General features: G+C 43.1%; 1 protein-coding gene across 1 annotated transcript in view; it reads right to left on the bottom strand.

The window, feature by feature from the left end:
* The window catches only part of LOC110512917 (CUB and sushi domain-containing protein 3), a 523,013-nt gene that overhangs the window by 33,981 nt on the left and 468,319 nt on the right, over positions 1-20,713 (bottom strand). The window contains exons 60-61 of the mRNA XM_036934833.1: positions 13,038-13,217; positions 380-553 (exon numbers count right to left, since the gene is read on the bottom strand). Coding sequence (XP_036790728.1) covers positions 380-553; positions 13,038-13,217 — 354 coding nt within the window. The remainder of the gene's footprint in view (positions 1-379; positions 554-13,037; positions 13,218-20,713) is intronic.

Below are 20,713 nucleotides of genomic sequence, written 5' to 3'. Positions count from 1 at the left end.
TACAGAGTTGAAAACCTGTTTTTTTAAACCTCTTTGTACAGAGTTGGAAACCTGTTTCTTTAAACCTCTTTGTACAGAGTTGGAAACCTGTTTTTTTAAACCTCTTTGTACAGAGTTGGAAACCTGTTTCTTTAAACCTCTTTGTGCAGAGTTGGAAACCTGTTTCTTTAAACCTCTTTGTGCAGAGTTGGAAACCTGTTTCTTTAAACCTCTTTGTACAGAGTTGGAAACCTGTTTCTTTAAACCTCTTTGTGCAGAGTTGGAAACCTGTTTCTTTAAACCTCTTTGTGCAGAGTTGGAAACCTGTATCTCCTAACCTCTTTGTAGAGTTGCAAACCTGTATCTTTAAAACATGAAGGTGTTTGTTGTGTTGACTCACGAAGACACTGAGGCAGATCTCCTCTCCAGGAGCCCAGGCCCACACAGGTGAGGATAGCCGGGAAGGAGAGCTCGTACCCGGGCAGGCAGCTGTAGCTCACGCTGGTACCCCACTCAAACACGGAGCCCTCCAGGAGCCCGTTGTGGATGGGAGGAGGCGGAGGGCAGGTCACCACTGTGGAGAGAGAGGATGGAAAGATGCATTTGGCAACTCTTGATAGAACAATAGAAAAGTTTGTTTTTGAAAAATGTAATATATTATTGGTAAATCCAAAGAATTTCAGAGAATGTGTTAATCATAGTTTTTTTTTTTTAGGGGTAAATCAATCATTGAGGAGACAGGTAGACAGTTGGGTGGGCAGACGGGGCGGAACGAACGAGAGACAGGCAAAGTTAAGGCCTGGATAAACAAAGCAATTAGAGAAGACTGCCAGTTTCAGAGGAAAACAATAATCAACACGTCTGTCACCTTTCATGACGCTAGTTCAGCGGTCCTTGTGTCTAACAGCAGATCTCTGTAGATGATAGTGTGACCCTATAGAATGATGCTAGTTCAGCGGTCCTTGTGTCTAACTATAGGACACAGCAGAACTCTGTAGATGATAGTGTGACCCTATAGAATGATGTTAGTTCAGTGGTCCTTGTGTCTAACAGCAGATCTCTGTAGATGATAGTGTGACCCTATAGAATGATGCTAGTTCAGCGGTCCTTGTGTCTAACTATAGGACACAGCAGAACTCTGTAGATGATAGTGTGAACCTATAGAATGATGTTAGTTCAGTGGTCCTTGTGTCTAACAGCAGATCTCTGTAGATGATAGTGTGACCCTATAGAATGATGCTAGTTCAGTGGTCCTTGTATCTAACTATAGGACACAGCAGATCTCTGTAGATGATAGTGTGACCCTATAGAATGATGCTAGTTCAGTGGTCCTTGTATCTAACTATAGGACACAGCATAACTCTGTAGATTATAGTGTGACCCTATAGAATGATGCTAGTTCAGTGGTCCTTGTGTCTAACTATAGGACACAGCAGAACTCTGTAGATTATAGTGTGACCCTATAGAATGATGCTAGTTCAGTGGTCCTTGTGTCTAACTATAGGACACAGCAGAACTCTGTAGATGATAGTGTGACCCTATAGAATGATGCTAGTTCAGTGGTCCTTGTATCTAACTATAGGACACAGCATAACTCTGTAGATTATAGTGTGACCCTATAGAATGATGCTAGTTCAGTGGTCCTTGTATCTAACTATAGGACACAGCAGAACTCTGTAGATTATAGTGTGACCCTATAGAATGATGCTAGTTCAGTGGTCCTTGTGTCTAACTATAGGACACAGCAGAACTCTGTAGATGATAGTGTGACCCTAGAGAATGATGCTGGTTCAGTGGTCCTTGTATCTAACAGCAGATCTCTGTAGATGATAGTGTGACCCTATAGAATGATGTTAGTTCAGTGGACCTTGTATCTAACAGCAGATCTCTGTAGATGATAGTGTGACCCTATAGAATGATGTTAGTTCAGTGGTCCTTGTGTCTAACTATAGGACACAGCAGATCTCTGTAGATGATAGTGTGACCCTATAGAATGATGCTAGTTCAGTGGTCCTTGTATCTAACTATAGGACACAGCAGATCTCTGTAGATTATATTGTGTGTGTGAGAGCATTTATCTGACTAGGATTTACTGTTGTGAGAGAAAGTCTAGATCCCAAATGACACCCTATTCCCTACATAGTGCACTACTTTAGACCAGAGCCCTATGGCACCCTATTCCGTATATATAGTGCACTACTTTAGACCAGAACCCTATGGCACCCTATTCTCTATATATAGTGCACTACTTTAGACCAGATCCCCATGGCACCCTATTCCCTATATATAGTGCACTACTTTAGACCAGAGCCCTATGGCACCCTATTCCCTATATAGTGCACTACTTTAGACCAGAGCCCTATGGCACCCTATTCCCTATATAGTGCACTACTTTAGACCAGAGCCCTATGGCACCCTATTCCCTATATAGTGCACTACTTTAGACCAGAGCCCTATGGCACCCTATTCCCTATATAGTGCACTACTTTAGACCAGAGCCCTATAGCACCCTATTCCCTATATAGTGCACTACTTTAGACCAGATCCCTATGGCACCCTATTCCCTATATAGTGCACTACTTTAGACCAGAGCCCTATGGCACCCTATTCCCTATATAGTGCACTACTTTAGACCAGAGCCCTATGGCACCCTATTCCCTATATAGTGCACTACTTTAGACCAGAACCCCCTGGCACCCTATTCCCTATATAGTGCACTACTTTAGACCAGAGCCCTATGGCACCCTATTCCCTATATAGTGCACTACTTTAGACCAGAGCCCTATGGCACCCTATTCCCTATATAGTGCACTACTTTAGACCAGAACCCCCTGGCACCCTATTCCCTATATAGTGCACTACTTTAGACCAGAGCCCTATGGGGAAGAAGAAAGCATTGCAGACGTCTAAATAGGTCTGTTAATACAGGACTAGTAGAGATCTGTTAATACAGGACTAGTAATACAGGACTAGTAATACAGGACTAGTAATACAGGACTAGTAAAGGTCTGTTACTACAGGACTAGTAAAGGTCTGTTAATACAGGACTAGTAAAGGTCTGTTAATACAGGACTAGTAAAGGTCTGTTAATACAGGACTAGTAAAGGTCTGTTAGTACAGGACTAGTAAAGGTCTGTTAGTACAGGACTAGTAAAGGTCCACTAATACAGGACTAGTAACGGTCCAGTGCACTACTTTAGTGAACACAAATAATTTTTGCTCCAAAAAATGATTGTTTGTGTTATACATTTTTCAGGCGGTGCTGAAGCCCCCTCAGCATCTCTAGTTGCCGCGGCGATGCATGAGGAGGCATGACCTTCATGAAACACTGAACAATAAACTAACTAAACCCTGTACTGAACGGTTGGTTAGGTTCTTTGTTCCTTATAATAAATCCCTAACATTTCTTTATGCATCTAGCGTGTAGCTCCTGAATACAGAATATTTCGGGGGAGGGGGGGCCGTCAATAATTTAGACCCCTAAATTAATGAGAGAGAAAAAATAAAATATTGTTTTATTTGACTAAATATCTTTCTCTGAATAATTGTATTAGTATAAAATACTATAATTCCATAATTATAATTAAAACGTAACATTTGGCTCTGTATTGGAATGATTTATCTCAGTCTTAATCAAACGTGTCAATAGATTTCAGACCCCCGGAACTCTACACGACGTCCCAAGCTGCTCAGAAAACTTCATTTATTAAAAAAAATAAAATCAATAACTGTTTTATGTCTGTTTGACCGGTAATGAGTAAATAAACAGTCCAACAACAGTCCAACAACAGTCCAACAACAGTCCAACAACAGTCCAACAACAGTCCAACAACAGTCCAACAACAGTCCAACAACAGGGAGTTTCTTTGTGTTTCTCTCGAGTCCTTCAGAAAGTCTCTCTCTCTCTGTGTTCCAAACGGTCTCCTATTCCCTATTCCATTTTTTAGCCAGAGCCCTATGCTTCCCTTGTCAGACAGGGAGTGGACTATATAAGGTACCATTTCACACACTTCATCTAAATTACATCCATAAATATAAATATCCAGCTGGTTGCAGAATGAGATGCCACAGTCGGATTCACCGAGTCACCCAGATTATTACAATAATAATGACATGCAGTATTCACAACACAGCATCCACAATTACCTCCAAAACATCCAACAGACAGAGAGATAGAGAGACAGACAGACAGACAGAGAGAGAGACAGACAGACAGACAGACAGAGAGTTAGAGAGACAGACAGACAGACAGACAGAGAGAGAGAGAGAGAGAGAGACAGACAGACAGACAGACAGACAGACAGACAGACAGACAGACAGACAGACAGACAGAGAGAGAGAGAGAGAGAGAGAGAGAGAGAGAGAGAGAGAGACAGACAGACAGACAGACAGACAGACAGACAGACAGACAGACAGACAGACAGACAGACAGACAGACAGACAGACAGACAGACAGACAGACAGAGAGAGAGAGAGAGAGAGAGAGAGAGACAGACAGACAGACAGACAGACAGACAGACAGACAGACAGACAGACAGACAGACAGACAGACAGACAGACAGACAGACAGACAGACAGACAGACAGACAGACAGACAGACAGACAGACAGACAGAGACAGACAGAGACAGACAGACAGACAGACAGACAGACAGACAGACAGACAGACAGACAGACAGACAGACACTGAATTAAATGAAGTAGAACTGTAAAACTTCCCTAAACCCCAAGCAGCCTCGCTGGCTGGTATTAGAGCATCTTAGCTGAACATGCCAAAGAAAAACCTGAGGATCCCTAGACTCAGGAATCCTGCTGGCTTCAGCTTTGAATGTGTCACTCTCCGTCTAGCTACAGCCTAGCTACAACCTGGCATATCTCCATCAGCCAATATCAATCAGCAGCATATCCCAGCCTGCCTGGCTGTCTCGGACAGGATGACAGCTGCCCGGAATCATGACAGTATCAGGGCCTGTGTCCCAAATCAACAAAAATCACCCTGTCTGAACCTCACCGTCTAGAAGTTAAAGGTAATCATGCAGAAACAAAAAGGATGGTCTGATATAGAAGACGGGATTGTTTTTCCACCTCCGTCTCAAACTGATCATAATTATCTCACTTCTTCTTCTTCTACCCTTTTTTTCACTTCTTCTTCTTCTACCCTTTTTTTCACCTCTTCTTCTTCTACCCTTTTTTTCACCTCTTCTTCTTCTACCCTTTTTTCCACTTCTTCTTCTTCTACCCTTTTTTTCACCTCTTCTTCTTCTACCCTTTTTTCCACTTCTTCTTCTTCTACCCTTTTTTCCACTTCTTCTTCTTCTACCCTTTTTTTCACCTCTTCTTCTTCTACCCTTTTTTTCACCTCTTCTTCTTCTACCCTTTTTTCCACTTCTTCTTCTTCTACCCTTTTTTTCACCTCTTCTTCTTCTACCCTTTTTTTTTGCTCCTGAGCGGCCAGATAAATACAAATCTGTCATGAATAAACTGTATTCCACCTTTAAGATGTTGTGGCTGCTTGCCTCTGATTGGCATCGAGGGAGATGGTCTCTGTGAAGCAATCTGCATACAGAACAGACCTGGGATGAAATACGATCTGAAAATCATTTCAGATACTGTATCTGTGCTTGACTGAGCTTGTCTAATGCAATAGAACCAGAATAAAAGGGCAAACCTCGCCACTTTTGGCCCTCCAGGCAAATGCTGAAAAGTATTTCAACGATTTCGAATACTATTTGAACCCGGGTGTGACACGCAACACATTATGTCAGAATTTGATGCTGAACGATGCTTAATAACAGCCCTGTTTCCAGTTTAACTTTAGTAGTTGTCCCATTAATACAGAGTACCAGATTAATAATCACATCTTTCCAGGTCTCTTTGATTTTTATTAATTTACCCAGAAATAAAATAAATGGTAAGAAGTGCAGATGGGAAGGAGGGAACAGCACTATAGCAGCGCCTCTATAGAAGCCTCTCTGGCTCTCTGACTAAGTCAGGCACACAGGCCACTGGTAGAATTAGAATGATTAACAAGGATTCTCATTCTATTTCTACGCTGGTAACTATAGGAACAGAACAGTGGAAAAGTTCAAATATTACATCTACTCTATTCTAGATGTAGAATATCTATTCTATTCTAGATGTAGAATATCTGTTTTATTCTTGATGTAGAATATCTATTATATTCTTGATGTAGAATATCTATTCTATTCTTGATGTAGAATATCTATTCTAATCTTGATGTAGAATATCTGTTCAATTCTATTCTAGATGTAGAATATCTGTTCAATTCTATTCTAGATGTAGAATATCTGTTCTATTCTTGATGTAGAATATCTATTCTAATCTTGATGTAGAATATCTGTTCAATTCTATTCTAGATGTAGAATATCTGTTCAATTCTATTCTAGATGTAGAATATCTGTTTTATTCTTGATGTAGAATATCTATTATATTCTTGATGTAGAATATATATTATATTCTTGATGTAGAATATCTGTTCTATTCTTGATGTAGAATATCTGTTCTATTCTTGATGTAGAATATCTATTCTATTCTTGATGTAGAATATCTGTTCTATTCTTGATGTAGAATATCTGTTCTATTCTTGATGTAGAATATCTGTTCTATTCTTGATGTAGAATATCTGTTCTATTCTTGATGTAGAATATCTATTATATTCTTGATGTAGAATATCTGTTCTATTCTTGATGTAGAATATCTGTTCTATTCTTGATGTAGAATATCTATTATATTCTAGATGTAGAATATCTATTCTATTCTTGATGTAGAATATCTGTTCTATTCTATTCTAGATGTAGAATGTCGGTTTATTCTATTCTTGATATAGAATATCTGTTCTATTCTAGATGTAGAATATCTGTTCAATTCTATTCTAGATGTAGAATATCTGTTCTATTCTTGATGTAGAATATCTGTTCTATTCTTGATGTAGAATATCTGTTCTATTCTCGATGTAGAATATCTATTATATTCTTGATGTAGAATATCTATTCTATTCTTGATGTAGAATATCTGTTCTATTCTCGATGTAGAATATCTATTATATTCTTGATGTAGAATATCTGTTCTATTCTATTCTAGATGTAGAATGTCGGTTTATTCTATTCTTGATATAGAATATCTGTTCTATTCTTGATGTAGAATATCTATTATATTCTTGATGTAGAATATATATTATATTCTTGATGTAGAATATCTATTATATTCTTGATGTAGAATATCTATTATATTCTTGATGTAGAATATCTATTATATTCTTGATGTAGAATATCTATTCTATTCTTGATGTAGAATATCTGTTCTATTCTTGATGGAACAGGACTAATCGCACTATAACAACAGCCCCTCTGGCTTTACAAACAGGTCAGAGGTTGATGGTAGAATCACTCTCACTGACTACTAAACACAGGTCAGAGGTTAATGGTAGAATCACTCTCACTGACTACTACACACAGGTCAGAGGTTACTGGTAGAATTACTCTCACTGACTACTACACACAGGTCAGAGGTTAATGGTAGAATCACTCTCACTGACTACTAAACACAGGTCAGAGGTTAATGGTAGAATCCCTCTCACTGACTACTACACACAGGTCAGAGGTTACTGGTAGAAGTGTTACTGACAGCAGCAGTCTCACTCAGGCCTCCATCAGGTGCCCTGTCTACAGACAAGAGAGGTGAAGGCCTGGGGTCAGACTCCACCCTGTCAGGTTGACTGCAACACTGTCAGTCTGCAGCTAGCAGAGAGATGAGGAACCCTGGTCCCAGCCGACACACAGTCTGTATAGTATGGAGAGGTGGAGCTCTGGGGCGAGACTCAACCGTGTCAGGTTGACTGCAACACTGTCTGTCTGCAGCTAGCAGAGAGATGAGGAAACCTGGTCCCAGCCGACACACAGTCTGTATAGTATGGAGAGGTGGAGCTCTGGAACCATGGGATGTGACTTCTCAATACCAGACTGGGTGCACAGCAGACTGTCTGTCTGAGGTAAGAGAGATTGGACCCTCCTCACTCCTCACCACCAGGCTGTTTACTGGCTGACAAGACTGGCTGTCTGAGGTAAGAGAGATTGGACCCTCCTCACTCCTCACCACCAGGCTGTTTACTGGCTGACAAGACTGGCTGTCTGAACTGAACAAGGCAAAGCTGTGATAGATGAGGGATGGACTGGCTGTCTGTTGAGTCATGCTAGGTACAGCTGGGATAGATGAGGGATGGACTGGCTGTCTGTTGAGTCATGCTAGGTACAGCTGGGATAGATGAGGGATGGACAGGCTGTCTGAGTCATGCTAGGTACAGCTGGGATAGATGAGGGATGGACTGTCTGTTGAGTCATGCTAGGTACAGCTGGGATAGATGAGGGATGGCCTGGCTGTCTGAGTTGAGTTGCAGGGGACTTGACTCATCAACACCAGTCTGTCTGAGTTGAGTTGCAGGGGACTTGACTCCTCAACACCAGTCTGTCTGAGTTGAGTTGCAGGGGACTTGACTCCTCAACACCAGTCTGTCTGAGTTGAGTTGCAGGGGACTTGACTCATCAACACCAGTCTGTCTGAGTTGAGTTGCAGGAGACTTGACTCCTCAACACCAGTCTGTCTGAGTTGAGTTGCAGGGGACTTGACTCATCAACACCAGTCTGTCTGAGTTGAGTTGCAGGGGACTTGACTCCTCAACACCAGGCTGGTAGAGTTGAGCTGTCTGTCTAGGTGTGCTTGGTTAAGGGTTGAACTGGGCTGCCTGGCCTGTCAGTCTGAGTCCCTGACAGGATTATTGCCTGCAGGTGCTTTCTGTCTCTCTGTCTCTCTCACACATTCACTCACACACACACACACACTCACTCACACACTCACACACACACACACACAAACACACACACACACACACACACACACACACACACACACACACACACACACACACACACACACACACACACACACACACACACACACACACACACACACACACACACACAATCAGAGCAATACGTTCAGGGATCTATCCAGCAGACCACCACAGGAAGACTTAATAATGGAACAGATAGCATGACATGTTACTACGAAGACTGCTTGGGTGTGTGAGAGGAAGACTGCTTGGGTGTGCGAGAGGAAGACTGCTTGGGTGTGTGAGAAGATGGCATGTTACTACGAAGACTGCTTGGGTGTGCGAGAGGAAGACTGCTTGGGTGTGTGAGAGGATGTCATGTTACTACGAAGACTGCTTGGGTGTGTGAGAGGATGCCATGTTACTATGAAGACTGCTTGGGTGTGTGAGAGGAAGACTGCTTGGGGGTGTGAGAGGAAGACTGCTTGGGTGTGCGAGAGGAAGACTGCTTGGGTGTGTGAGAGGATAGCATGTTACTACGAAGACTGCTTGGGTGTGTGAGAGGAAGACTGCTTGGGTGTGTGAGAGGAAGACTGCTTGGGTGTGTGAGAGGAAGACTGCTTGGGTGTGTGAGAGGATGGCATGTTACTACGAAGACTGCTTGGGTGTGTGAGAGGATGGCATGTTACTACGAAGACTGCTTGGGTGTGTGAGAGGAAGACTGCTTGGGTGTGTGAGAGGATAGCATGTTACTACGAAGACTGCTTGGCTGTGTGAGAGGATAGCATGTTACTACGAAGACTGCTTGGGTGTGTGAGAGGATAGCATGTTACTACGAAGACTGCTTGGTTGTGTGAGAGGAAGACTGCTTGGGTGTGTGAGAGGATGCCATGTTAATAAGAACTCTGTCTGAGGCCACTTGGAGTGAGTGAGTGAGTGAGTGAGTGAGTGAGTGAGTGAGTGAGTGTGTGAGTGAGTGAGTGAGTGTGTGAGTGAGTGAGTGAGTGAGTGAGTGAGTGAGTGAGTGAGTGAGTGAGTGAGTGAGTGAGTGAGTGAGCGAGTGAGTGAGTGAGTGAGATATGTAGGAGTGTAATCTCGGGATCCCAGCACCAAATCTTGCTTGGTGTCACCTACAGTAACTAACTCCATTGATATTAACACCAGTCATGGTAGATTAACAGGATCAACACACTGAGGGTAGACAGATGATCGACACACTGAGGGTAGACAGATGATCGACACACTGAGGGTAGACAGAGGATCGACACACTGAGGGTAGACAGAGGATCGACACACTGAGGGTAGACAGATGATCGACACACTGAGGGTAGACAGATGATCAACACACTGAGGGTAGACAGATGATCGACACACTGAGAGTAGACAGACGATCGACACACTGAGGGCAGAAAGATGATCAACACACTGAGGGTAGACAGATGATCGACACACTGAGGGTAGACAGATGATCCACACACTGAGGGTAGACAGATGATCAACACACTGAGGGTAGACAGATGATCGACACACTGAGGGTAGACAGATGATCCACACACTGAGGGTAGACAGTTGATCAACACACTGAGAGTAGACAGACGATCGACACACTGAGGGCAGAAAGATGATCAACACACTGAGGGTAGACAGATGATCGACACACTGAGGGTAGACAGATGATCAACACACTGAGGGCAGACAGATGATCAACACACTGAGGGTAGACAGATGATCGACACACTGAGGGTAGACAGATGATCGACACACTGAGGGTAGACAGATGATCAACACACTGAGGGTAGACAGATGATCCACACACTGAGGGTAGACAGATGATCAACACACTGAGAGTAGACAGACGATCGACACACTGAGGGCAGAAAGATGATCAACACACTGAGGGTAGACAGATGATCGACACACTGAGGGTAGACAGATGATCGACACACTGAGGGTAGACAGATGATCGACACACTGAGGGTAGACAGATGATCGACACACTGAGGGTAGACAGGTGATCGACACACTGAGGGTAGACAGATGATCGACACACTAGGGTAGACAGATGATCGACACACTGAGGGTAGACAGATCGTCGACACACTGAGGGTAGACAGATGTGTGTGTGTGTGTGTGTGTGTGTGCGTGCGTGTGTGTGTGTGTGTGTGTGAATGGCTATCCTGTGCTCTTTTATTGCTGGGATCTGTTCCTTAGCAACCGTGTCCCATTTGCCTTGTCTGTCCACGCCGCTCGCCGCTCGCTGCCTTCCGGGCGCCACTGCAGTACTTAATGTGAACACGATACTGTGTACCTCTCAAATGGCACCCTATTCCCTAAATAGTGCACTACTTTAGACCAGAGCCCTATGGCAGCCTATTCCCTATTTAGTGCACTACTTTAGACCAGAGCCCTATGGCACCCTATTCCCTATATAGTGCACTACTTTAGACCAGAGCCCTATGGCAGCCTATTCCCTATTTAGTGCACTACTTTAGACCAGAGCCCTATGGCACCCTATTCCCTATATAGTGCACTACTTTAGACCAGAGCCCAATGGCACCCTTTTCCCTATATATAGTGCACTACCTTCAAACAGGGCTCGGGTAGGGCTCGGGTAGGGCTCGGGTAGGGCTCGGGAAGGGCTCGGGTAGGGCTCGGGTAGGGCTCGGGTAGGGCTCGGGTAGGGCTCGGGAAGGGCTCGGGTAGGGCTCGGGTAGGGCTCGGGTAGGGCTCGGGTAGGGCTCGGGATGGGCTCGGGTAGGGCTCGGGTAGGGCTCGGGTAGTGCTCGGGTAGGGCTCGGGTAGGGCTCGGGTAGGGCTCGGGTAGGGCTCGGGTAGGGCTCCGGTAGGGCTCGGGTAGGGCACTATACAATACACAGGGAGCCAATTTGACATGCAAACCATTTCGTTTTGGGACTTTGTTGCCAAATACGTAAATCTATTTCTTCTCTCCTGTAATAAATGTGATCTGCTTCAGCGCTCATGGAAGTAGGGTTTCCTCAACGGGTATAGAAACGTTGAATGTTCATCCAACCAGAACAGAAGAGGAGCCAGGCGTTTGATTCTGACATTACAATACTGTAGCTGTTTAATAATGTGTGTTATATAGAGAGTCGAGCATCTTCACTCGTCGTTGTCATCATCTTGGGCCTGACGCACAGTTGACATAAAACCATACAACTTGGGACTTTCTCTTAAAATCCTTCTTTGGTATCAAAGAGAGACGTGAGTTTTCGAGTCATCCTGGTTGAAAGAATCCTGGAATTACGAGGGAATATGTAGGAAATTCAGGAATCCTTAAAAACAGGATTTCTGGGACATCAGGAAATTTGGGGAAAGTTTAACGGAATTTTAATAACATCTAATAAAATGGCTTTGTGACATATTTTCATTCCTGTAATCTGAGAGGACCCATATCATCATCATCATCACCATACTCTTCATCATCACCACCATCATCACCCTCATCATCATCACCCTCATCTTCATCATTATCACCATCATCTTCATCATTATCTTCATCATCACCACCATAATCACCATACTCTTCATCATCACCCTCATCATCATCACCCTCATCTTCATCATTATCACCATCACCCTCATCTTCATCATTATCTTCATCATCACCACCATCATCACCCTCATCATCATCACCCTCATCATCACCACCATCATCATCACCCTCATCATCATCACCCTCATCTTCATCATTATCACCATCGTCATCATCATCAACCTCATCATCATCACCCTCATCATCATCATTATCACTATCTTCATCATCATCACCACACTCATCATCACCATAATCTTCATCATCACCATAATCATCATCATCACCATACTCTTCATCATCACCACCATCATCACCCTCATCATCATCACCCTCATCATCATCATTATCACTATCTTCATCATCATCACCACACTCTTCATCATCACCACCATCATCACCCTTATCATCATCACCCTCATCTTCGTCATTATCACCATCACCCTCATCTTCATCATTATCTTCATCATCACCACCATCATCACCATAATCATCATCATCACCACACTCTTCATCATCACCCTCATCTTCATCATTATCTTCATCATCATCACCATCATCCCCATAATCTTCACCATCACCATACTCTTCATCATCACCACCATCGTCACCACCACCACCATCATCATCACACCATCATCATCATCATCAGATGTCGTACCTTTGCAGATGGGCGTGGTGGCGCTCCAGGTGCCATTGTGGGTACAGGTGCGCGTTGTGGCCCCGCCTGCCTCTATCAGGTAGCCAGGCTGGCACATGAAGGTGACGTTGTGGCCCACAGTGAAGTCCTCTCCAAACCTCAGACCATTAGCAGGAACACCTGGGTCAACACAGCTGATCACTGGTGGGACGATACAGAGACAGACAGGGAGAGGGATCGACATTAGTGGGATCGTTGTAGACTGGTCCCAGATCAGTGGTTGTCTTATAGCCTGGTCCCAGATCAGTGTTGTAGCCTGGTCCCAGATCAGTGTTATAGACTGTTCCCAGATCAGTGTTATAGCCTGGTCCCAGATCAGTGGTTGTGTTATAGCCTGTCCCAGATCAGTGTTATAGCCTGGTCCCAGATCAGTGTTATAGCCTGGTCCCAGATCAGTGTTATAGCCTGGTCCCAGATCAGTGTTATAGCCTGGTCCCAGATCAGTGGTTGTGTTATAGACTGGTCCCAGATCAGTGATAGCCTGGTCCCAGATCAGTGTTATAGCCTGGTCCCAGATCAGTGTTATAGTCTGGTCCCAGGTCAGTGGTTGTGTTATAGCCTGGTCCCAGATCAGTGTTATAGCCTGGTCCCAGATCAGTGTTATAGCCTGGTCCCAGATCAGTGTTATAGCCTGGTCCCAGATCAGTGGTTGTGTTATAGCCTGGTCTCAGATCAGTGGGTGTGTTATAGCCTGGTCTCAGATCAGTGTTATAGCCTGGACCCAGATCAGTGTTATAGCCTGGTCTCAGATCAGTGTTACAGCCTGGTCCCAGATCAGTGGTTGATGATGTCATATACCGTCAGAGGAGATGATGTCATATTCGATCAGAGGAGATGATGTCATATACGATCAGAGGAGATGATGTCATATACCGTCAGAGGAGATGATGTCATATACGATCAGAGGAGATGATGTCATATACGATCAGAGGAGATGATGTCATATGCAATCAGAGGAGATGATGGCATATACAGTCAGAGGAGATGATGTCATATACGATCAGAGGAGATGATGTCATATACCGTCAGAGGAGATGATGTCATATACAGTCAGAGGAGATGATGTCATATACTGTCAGAGGAGATGATGTCATATACGATCAGAGGAGATCAGAGGAGATGATGTCATAAACGATCAGAGGAGATGATGTCATATGCGATCAGAGGAGATGATGTCATATACGATCAGAGGAGAATGTCATATACCGTCAGAGAAGATGATGTCATATACGATCAGAGGAGATGATGTCATATACGATCAGAGGAGATGATGTCATATACCGTCAGAGAAGATGATGTCACATACAGTCAGAGGAGATGATGTCATATACGATCAGAGGAGATGATGTCATATACGATCAGAGCTCTGTGTGTACTTTGAGTTGTCGTGTGGTCCTGAAAGACTCTTCTATAATTAGACCTGAATAGAAGATCCTGAAAGACTCTTCTATAATTAGACCTGAATAGAAGATCCTGAAAGACTCTTCTATAATTAGACCTGAATAGAAGATCATGAAAGACTCTTCTATAATTAGACCTGAATAGAAGATCATGAAACGGACAGGAAACGGCCAGACGAAACATTTCATCACAACGGAATAGCCGCAGCAGTACATCCTTAAAACACGCTTTCAGTTCTCAACCAACTGTTGATTAAAACTTTAAACAAATAACATCTCAAACCAAAACAAAAAATAATTCCAACCAGTAACACGAAACCTAGACTCAGTCTTACCTTCATCCTATGGGGCAAGGCTAACGTAAAATAAGTCAGCCAGTCAGCCAGTCAGCCAGACAATAGTCTGCTTCCCAAAATGGCACCCTATTTCCTATGTAGTGCACTACTTTTGACCAGGGCCCATAGGGCTATGGTGGAGAAATATATATAGGGAACAGGGTTCCGTTTGGGACACAGCCATTGTAATGTAGAGAGAGCTGTGGGATGCTGAGTTCATCTATTCAACAATAGAACTGAGCTTTTCATTAGAGCCTCAGTCACTATGCTGTATCTCAGGGGTCCACAACTGGTGGCCCGCGGGTCGAATTTGGCCCCCAGGTGATTTTATTTGGCCATGTTTTCTGAGCCAAAAAACAAACAAACGATTTGCAGTCTACTAATTATTTGTAATGATATTCCGACCCCCCCCTTGACCATCCGCTCAATAAAAACATTGTCTGCATCGAGAGAGACAGAGAGGAGAGAGAGGAAATAGAGAGAGAGAGGAGAGAGAGAGAGGAGAGAGAGAGCGACAGAGAGGAAAGAGAGAGAGAGGAGAGAGAGAGACAGAGAGGAGAGAGAGAGAGGGAGGAGAGAGAGGAAAGAGAGAGAGAAAGGAGAGAGAGAGAGGAGAGAGAGAGAGAGACAGAGGAAAGAGAGAGAGAGGAGAGAGAGAGAGACAGAGAGGAGAGAGAGAGACAGAGGAGAGAGAGACAGGGAGGAGAGAGAGGAAAGAGAGAGAGAGAGGAGAGAGAGAGGAGAGAGAGAGAGACAGAGAGGAAAGAGAGAGCGAGAGGAGAGAGAGAGAGACAGAGAGGAGAGAGAGAGACAGAGGAGAGAGAGACAGAGATGAAAGAGAGAGACAGAGAGGAGAGAGAGACAGGGAGTAGAGAGCGAGAGACGGAGGAGAGAGAGACAGAGATGAAAGAGAGAGACAGAGGAGAGAGACAGAGAGAGGAAAGAGAGAGGAAAGAGAGACAGAGAGAGGAAAGAGAGAGACAGGGAGGAGAGAGAGACAGGGAGGAGAGAGAGAGACAGAGAGGCGAGAGAGAGAGAGAGGAGAGAGAGAGAGACAGAGATGAAAGAGAGAGACAGAGAGGAGAGCGAGACAGGGAGGAGAGAGCGAGAGACGGAGGAGAGAGAGACAGAGATGAAAGAGAGAGACAGAGGAGAGAGACAGAGACAGAGAGGAAAGAGAGAGGAAAGAGAGACAGAGAGAGGAAAGAGAGAGAGACAGGGAGGAGAGAGAGGAAAGTGAGAGAGAGAGAGGAGAGACACAGAGAGACAGAGAGACAGAGAGATAGAAAGAGAGAGACAAACAGAAATAGAAAGAGATAGAGACAGAGACACAGAGAGACAGAGAGAGATAGAAAGAGAAAGAAACAAAGAGAGAGAGAGAGAGAGAAACACTGGCTAAACTGACAGAGAGAGGACACATTGGCAAGCAGCTGCTACAGCTTTATACCAACCACTAAACACATGATTGGTGGGCAGAGAGAGGACACCAGGAACGAGGGAACAATCCATAAATCATCCAATGCTATGTGTCTCTAGCCAAATGTTCTAGCTATCTCCTAGCAATAATACTATCACAACAGAGTCAGTATATATGTATATTAACAGGTATGGTATCTGTGGTCCTAACTACTGTATATTAACAGGTATGTTATCTGTGGTCCTAACTACTGTATATTAGCAGGTATGTTATCCTAACTACTGTATATTAACAGGTATGTTATCCTAACTACTGTATATTAACAGGTATGTTATCCTAACTACTGTATATTAGCAGGTATGTTATCCTAACTACTGTATATTAACAGGTATGTTATCCTAACTACTGTATATTAACAGGTATGTTATCCTAACTACTGTATATTAACAGGTATGTTATCCTAACTACTGTATATTAACAGGTATGTTATCCTAACTACTGTATATTAACAGGTATGGTATCTGTGGTCCTAACTACTGTATATTAACAGGTATGTTATCTGTGGTCCTAACTACTGTATATTAGCAGGTATGTTATCCTAACTACTGTATATTAACAGGTATGTTATCCTAACTACTGTATATTAACAGGTATGTTATCCTAACTACTGTAAATTAACAGGTATGTTATCCTAACTACTGTATATTAACAGGTATGTTATCTGTGGTCCTAACTACTGTATATTAACAGGTATGTTATCTGTGGTCCTAACTACTGTATATTAACAGGTATGTTATCCTAACTACTGTAAATTAACAGGTATGTTATCCTAACTACTGTATATTAACAGGTATGTTATCTGTGGTCCTAACTACTGTATATTAACAGGTATGTTATCTGTGGTCCTAACTACTGTATATTAACAGGTATGTTATCCTAACTACTGTATATTAACAGGTATGTTATCTGTGGTCCTAACTACTGTATATTAACAGGTATGTTATCCTAACTACTGTATATTAACAGGTATGTTATCCTAACTACTGTATATTAACAGGTATGTTATCCTAACTACTGTAAATTAACAGGTATGTTATCCTAACTACTGTATATTAACAGGTATGTTATCTGTGGTCCTAACTACTGTATATTAACAGGTATGTTATCTGTGGTCCTAACTACTGTATATTAACAGGTATGTTATCTGTGGTCCTAACTACTGTATATTAACATGTATGTTATCCTAACTACTGTATATTAACAGGTATGTTATCTGTGGTCCTAACTACTGTATATTAACATGTATGTTATCCTAACTACTGTATATTAACAGGTATGTTATCTGTGGTCCTAACTACTGTATATTAACAGGTATGTTATCTGTGGTCCTAACTACTGTATATTAACATGTATGTTATCCTAACTACTGTATATTAACAGGTATGTTATCTGTGGTCCTAACTACTGTATATTAACATGTATTTTATCCTAACTACTGTATATTAACAGGTATGTTATCTGTGGTCCTAACTACTGTATATTAACAGGTATGTTATCTGTGGTCCTAACTACTGTATATTAACAGGTATGTTATCTGTGGTCCTAACTACTGTATATTAACAGGTATGTTATCTGTGGTCCTAACTACTGTATATTAACAGGTATGTTATCCTAACTACTGTAAATTAACAGGTATGTTATCCTAACTACTGTATATTAACAGGTATGTTATCTGTGGTCCTAACTACTGTATATTAACAGGTATGTTATCTGTGGTCCTAACTACTGTATATTAACAGGTATGTTATCCTAACTACTGTATATTAACAGGTATGTTATCTGTGGTCCTAACTACTGTATATTAACAGGCATGTTATCCTAACTACTGTATATTGACAGGTATGTTATCTGTGGTCCTAACTACTGTATATTAACAGGTATGTTATCCTAACTACTGTAAATTAACAGGTATGTTATCCTAACTACTGTATATTAACAGGTATGTTATCTGTGGTCCTAACTACTGTATATTAACAGATATGATATATGTGGTCCTAACTACTGTATATTAACAGGTATGTTATCCTAACTACTGTATATTAACAGGTATGTTATCTGTGGTCCTAACTACTGTATATTAACAGGTATGTTATCCTAACTACTGTATATTAACAGGTATGTTATCCTAACTACTGTATATTAACAGGTATGTTATCCTAACTACTGTATATTAACAGGTATGTTATCCTAACTACTGTATATTAACAGGTATGTTATCCTAACTACTGTAAATTAACAGCTATGTTATCTGTGGTCTTAACTACTGAGGGAGAATATTAGTACCAGTCCTAACAATACTGCTGTCATCATAACACACTACAGTATTTAGAGAAACAAGTCAAACTTTCCTCTCTTCTCCTTGAGAGTGACTTTTCTCTCTTCTCCTTGAGAGTGACTTTTCTCTCTTCTCCTTGAGAGTGACTTTTCTCTCTTCTCCTTGAGAGTGACTTTTCTCTCTTCTCCTCGAGAGTGACTTTTCTCTCTTCTCCTTGAGAGTGACTTTTCTCTCTTCTCCTTGAGAGTGACTTTTCTCTCTTCTCCTTTAGAGTGACTTTTCTCTCTTCTCCTTGAGAGTGACTTTTCTCTCTTCTCCTTGAGAGTGCTTGACTTTGATCCTTCGGAACCTCTATGATCAATAAAAGCCGTGAGGTTTTGTGAACCGAGGAAATGACCGACTTCTTTAATGGATACGTAACGAGAGAACCTCTTGGTACCCAAACTGTTGGTGTCCCTGAACCGGTCAGTTACATCTGAAGTGAAGCGATCAAAAACACACATCTAGTGGGGGGGGGGGGAGCCAGGAGAGGATGAGAGAGAGAGAGGCAGAGAGAGAGAGACAGAGAGAGAGAGAAAGAATGAGAGAGAGAGAGAGACAGAGAGAGAGGGGGACAGGGAAAGAGCGAGGGGGACAGCGAGAGAGACACACAGAGAGAGCAAGAGAGAGACAGAGAGAGAGGGGGACAGGGAAAGAGCGAGGAGGACAGCGAGAGAGACACACAGAGAGAGAGAGAGAGAGAGCGAGAGAGAGAGAGGGGGACAGGGAAAGAGCGAGGGGGACAGCGAGAGAGACACACAGAGAGAGAGAGACACACAGAGAGAGAGAGAGACACAGAGAGAGAGAGAGAGAGAGACAGAGAGAGAGAGAGAGAGAGAGAGAGAGAGAGAGAGAGAGAGAGAGAGACCAAGAGAGAGAGAGAGAGAGAGAGAGAGAGAGAGATAGAGGGATGGAAGCAGAGTTCAGATGAGCAGCAGCACCCAGCTATTCCTAGAGAGTAGGGTCGTCAACAGGACTGGTCTATATAGAGAACAGGGTCGTCAACAGGACTGTTCTACATAGAGAACAGGGTCGTCAACAGGACTGTTCTACATAGAGAATAGGGTCGTCAACAGGACTGTTCTACATAGAGAATAGGGTCGTCAACAGGACTGTTCTACATAGAGAATAGGGTCGTCAACAAGACTGTTCTACATAGAGAATAGGGTCGTCAACAGGACTGTTCTACATAGAGAATAGGGTCGTCAACAAGACTGTTCTACATAGAGAATAGGGTCGTCAACAGGACTGTTCTACATAGAGAATAGGGTCGTCAACAGGACTGTTCTACATAGAGAATAGGGTTGCATTGCAGATCCAGACTTGAATGTTTCTGCCTGTCTGATCACTGTCTCAGAGCGACTAGAGAGGCTCCCTGGAAAGCATCACTTCTCTCTCCAGAGACTGGTTTTTGTCCCAAATTGAAACCCTCATCCCCTTCCTCTCCCTCCACCTCCTCCCTCTCCCTCCTCCTCCCCCTCCTCTCCCTCCACCTCCTTCCTCCCCCTCCTCCTCCCCCTCCTCCACCTCCTCTCCCTCCCTCCTCCTCCTCTCTCCCCACCTCCTCCCTCCCCCTCCTCCCTCCTCTTCCTCCCCTCCCTCCACCTCCTCCTCTTCCCTCCCCTCATCTCCCTCCTCCCTCCTCTCCCTCCCCCTCCCCCACCTCCTCCCTCCTCTTCCTCCCCTTATTCTATATCTTGTCTGTACTTCAATTAGTCAGACACAAGAGTAATGATGCTCTGGGAGAAATTTAATTCTGCTAAAGAGTTATTATAGGGCAAATTGAATATAGATTGACACAACATAATTCAATTACAACATATGGGGCTCGTTCCTGAAGATGAGTTTAGATTAAAGGCAGTCTAACAGTTTCAGTTCAGGATAACTAACAGTCATTTAGTTTCAGTTCAGGATAACTAACAGACAGTCATTTAGTTTCAGTTCAGGATAACTAACAGACATTTAGTTTCAGTTCAGGATAACTAACAGACAGTCATTTAGTTTCAGTTCAGGATAACTAACAGTCATTTAGTTTCAGTTCAGGATAACTAACAGACTGTCATTTAGTTTCAGTTCAGGATAACGAACTAACAGTCATTTAGTTTCAGTTC

The sequence above is a fragment of the Oncorhynchus mykiss genome, chromosome 2, assembly GCF_013265735.2.
Source record: "Oncorhynchus mykiss isolate Arlee chromosome 2, USDA_OmykA_1.1, whole genome shotgun sequence".
Lineage (NCBI taxonomy): Eukaryota > Metazoa > Chordata > Actinopteri > Salmoniformes > Salmonidae > Oncorhynchus > Oncorhynchus mykiss.
The sequence above is the reverse complement of the archived record's forward strand: the minus strand, read 5'-3'. Positions and strand labels throughout refer to the sequence as shown.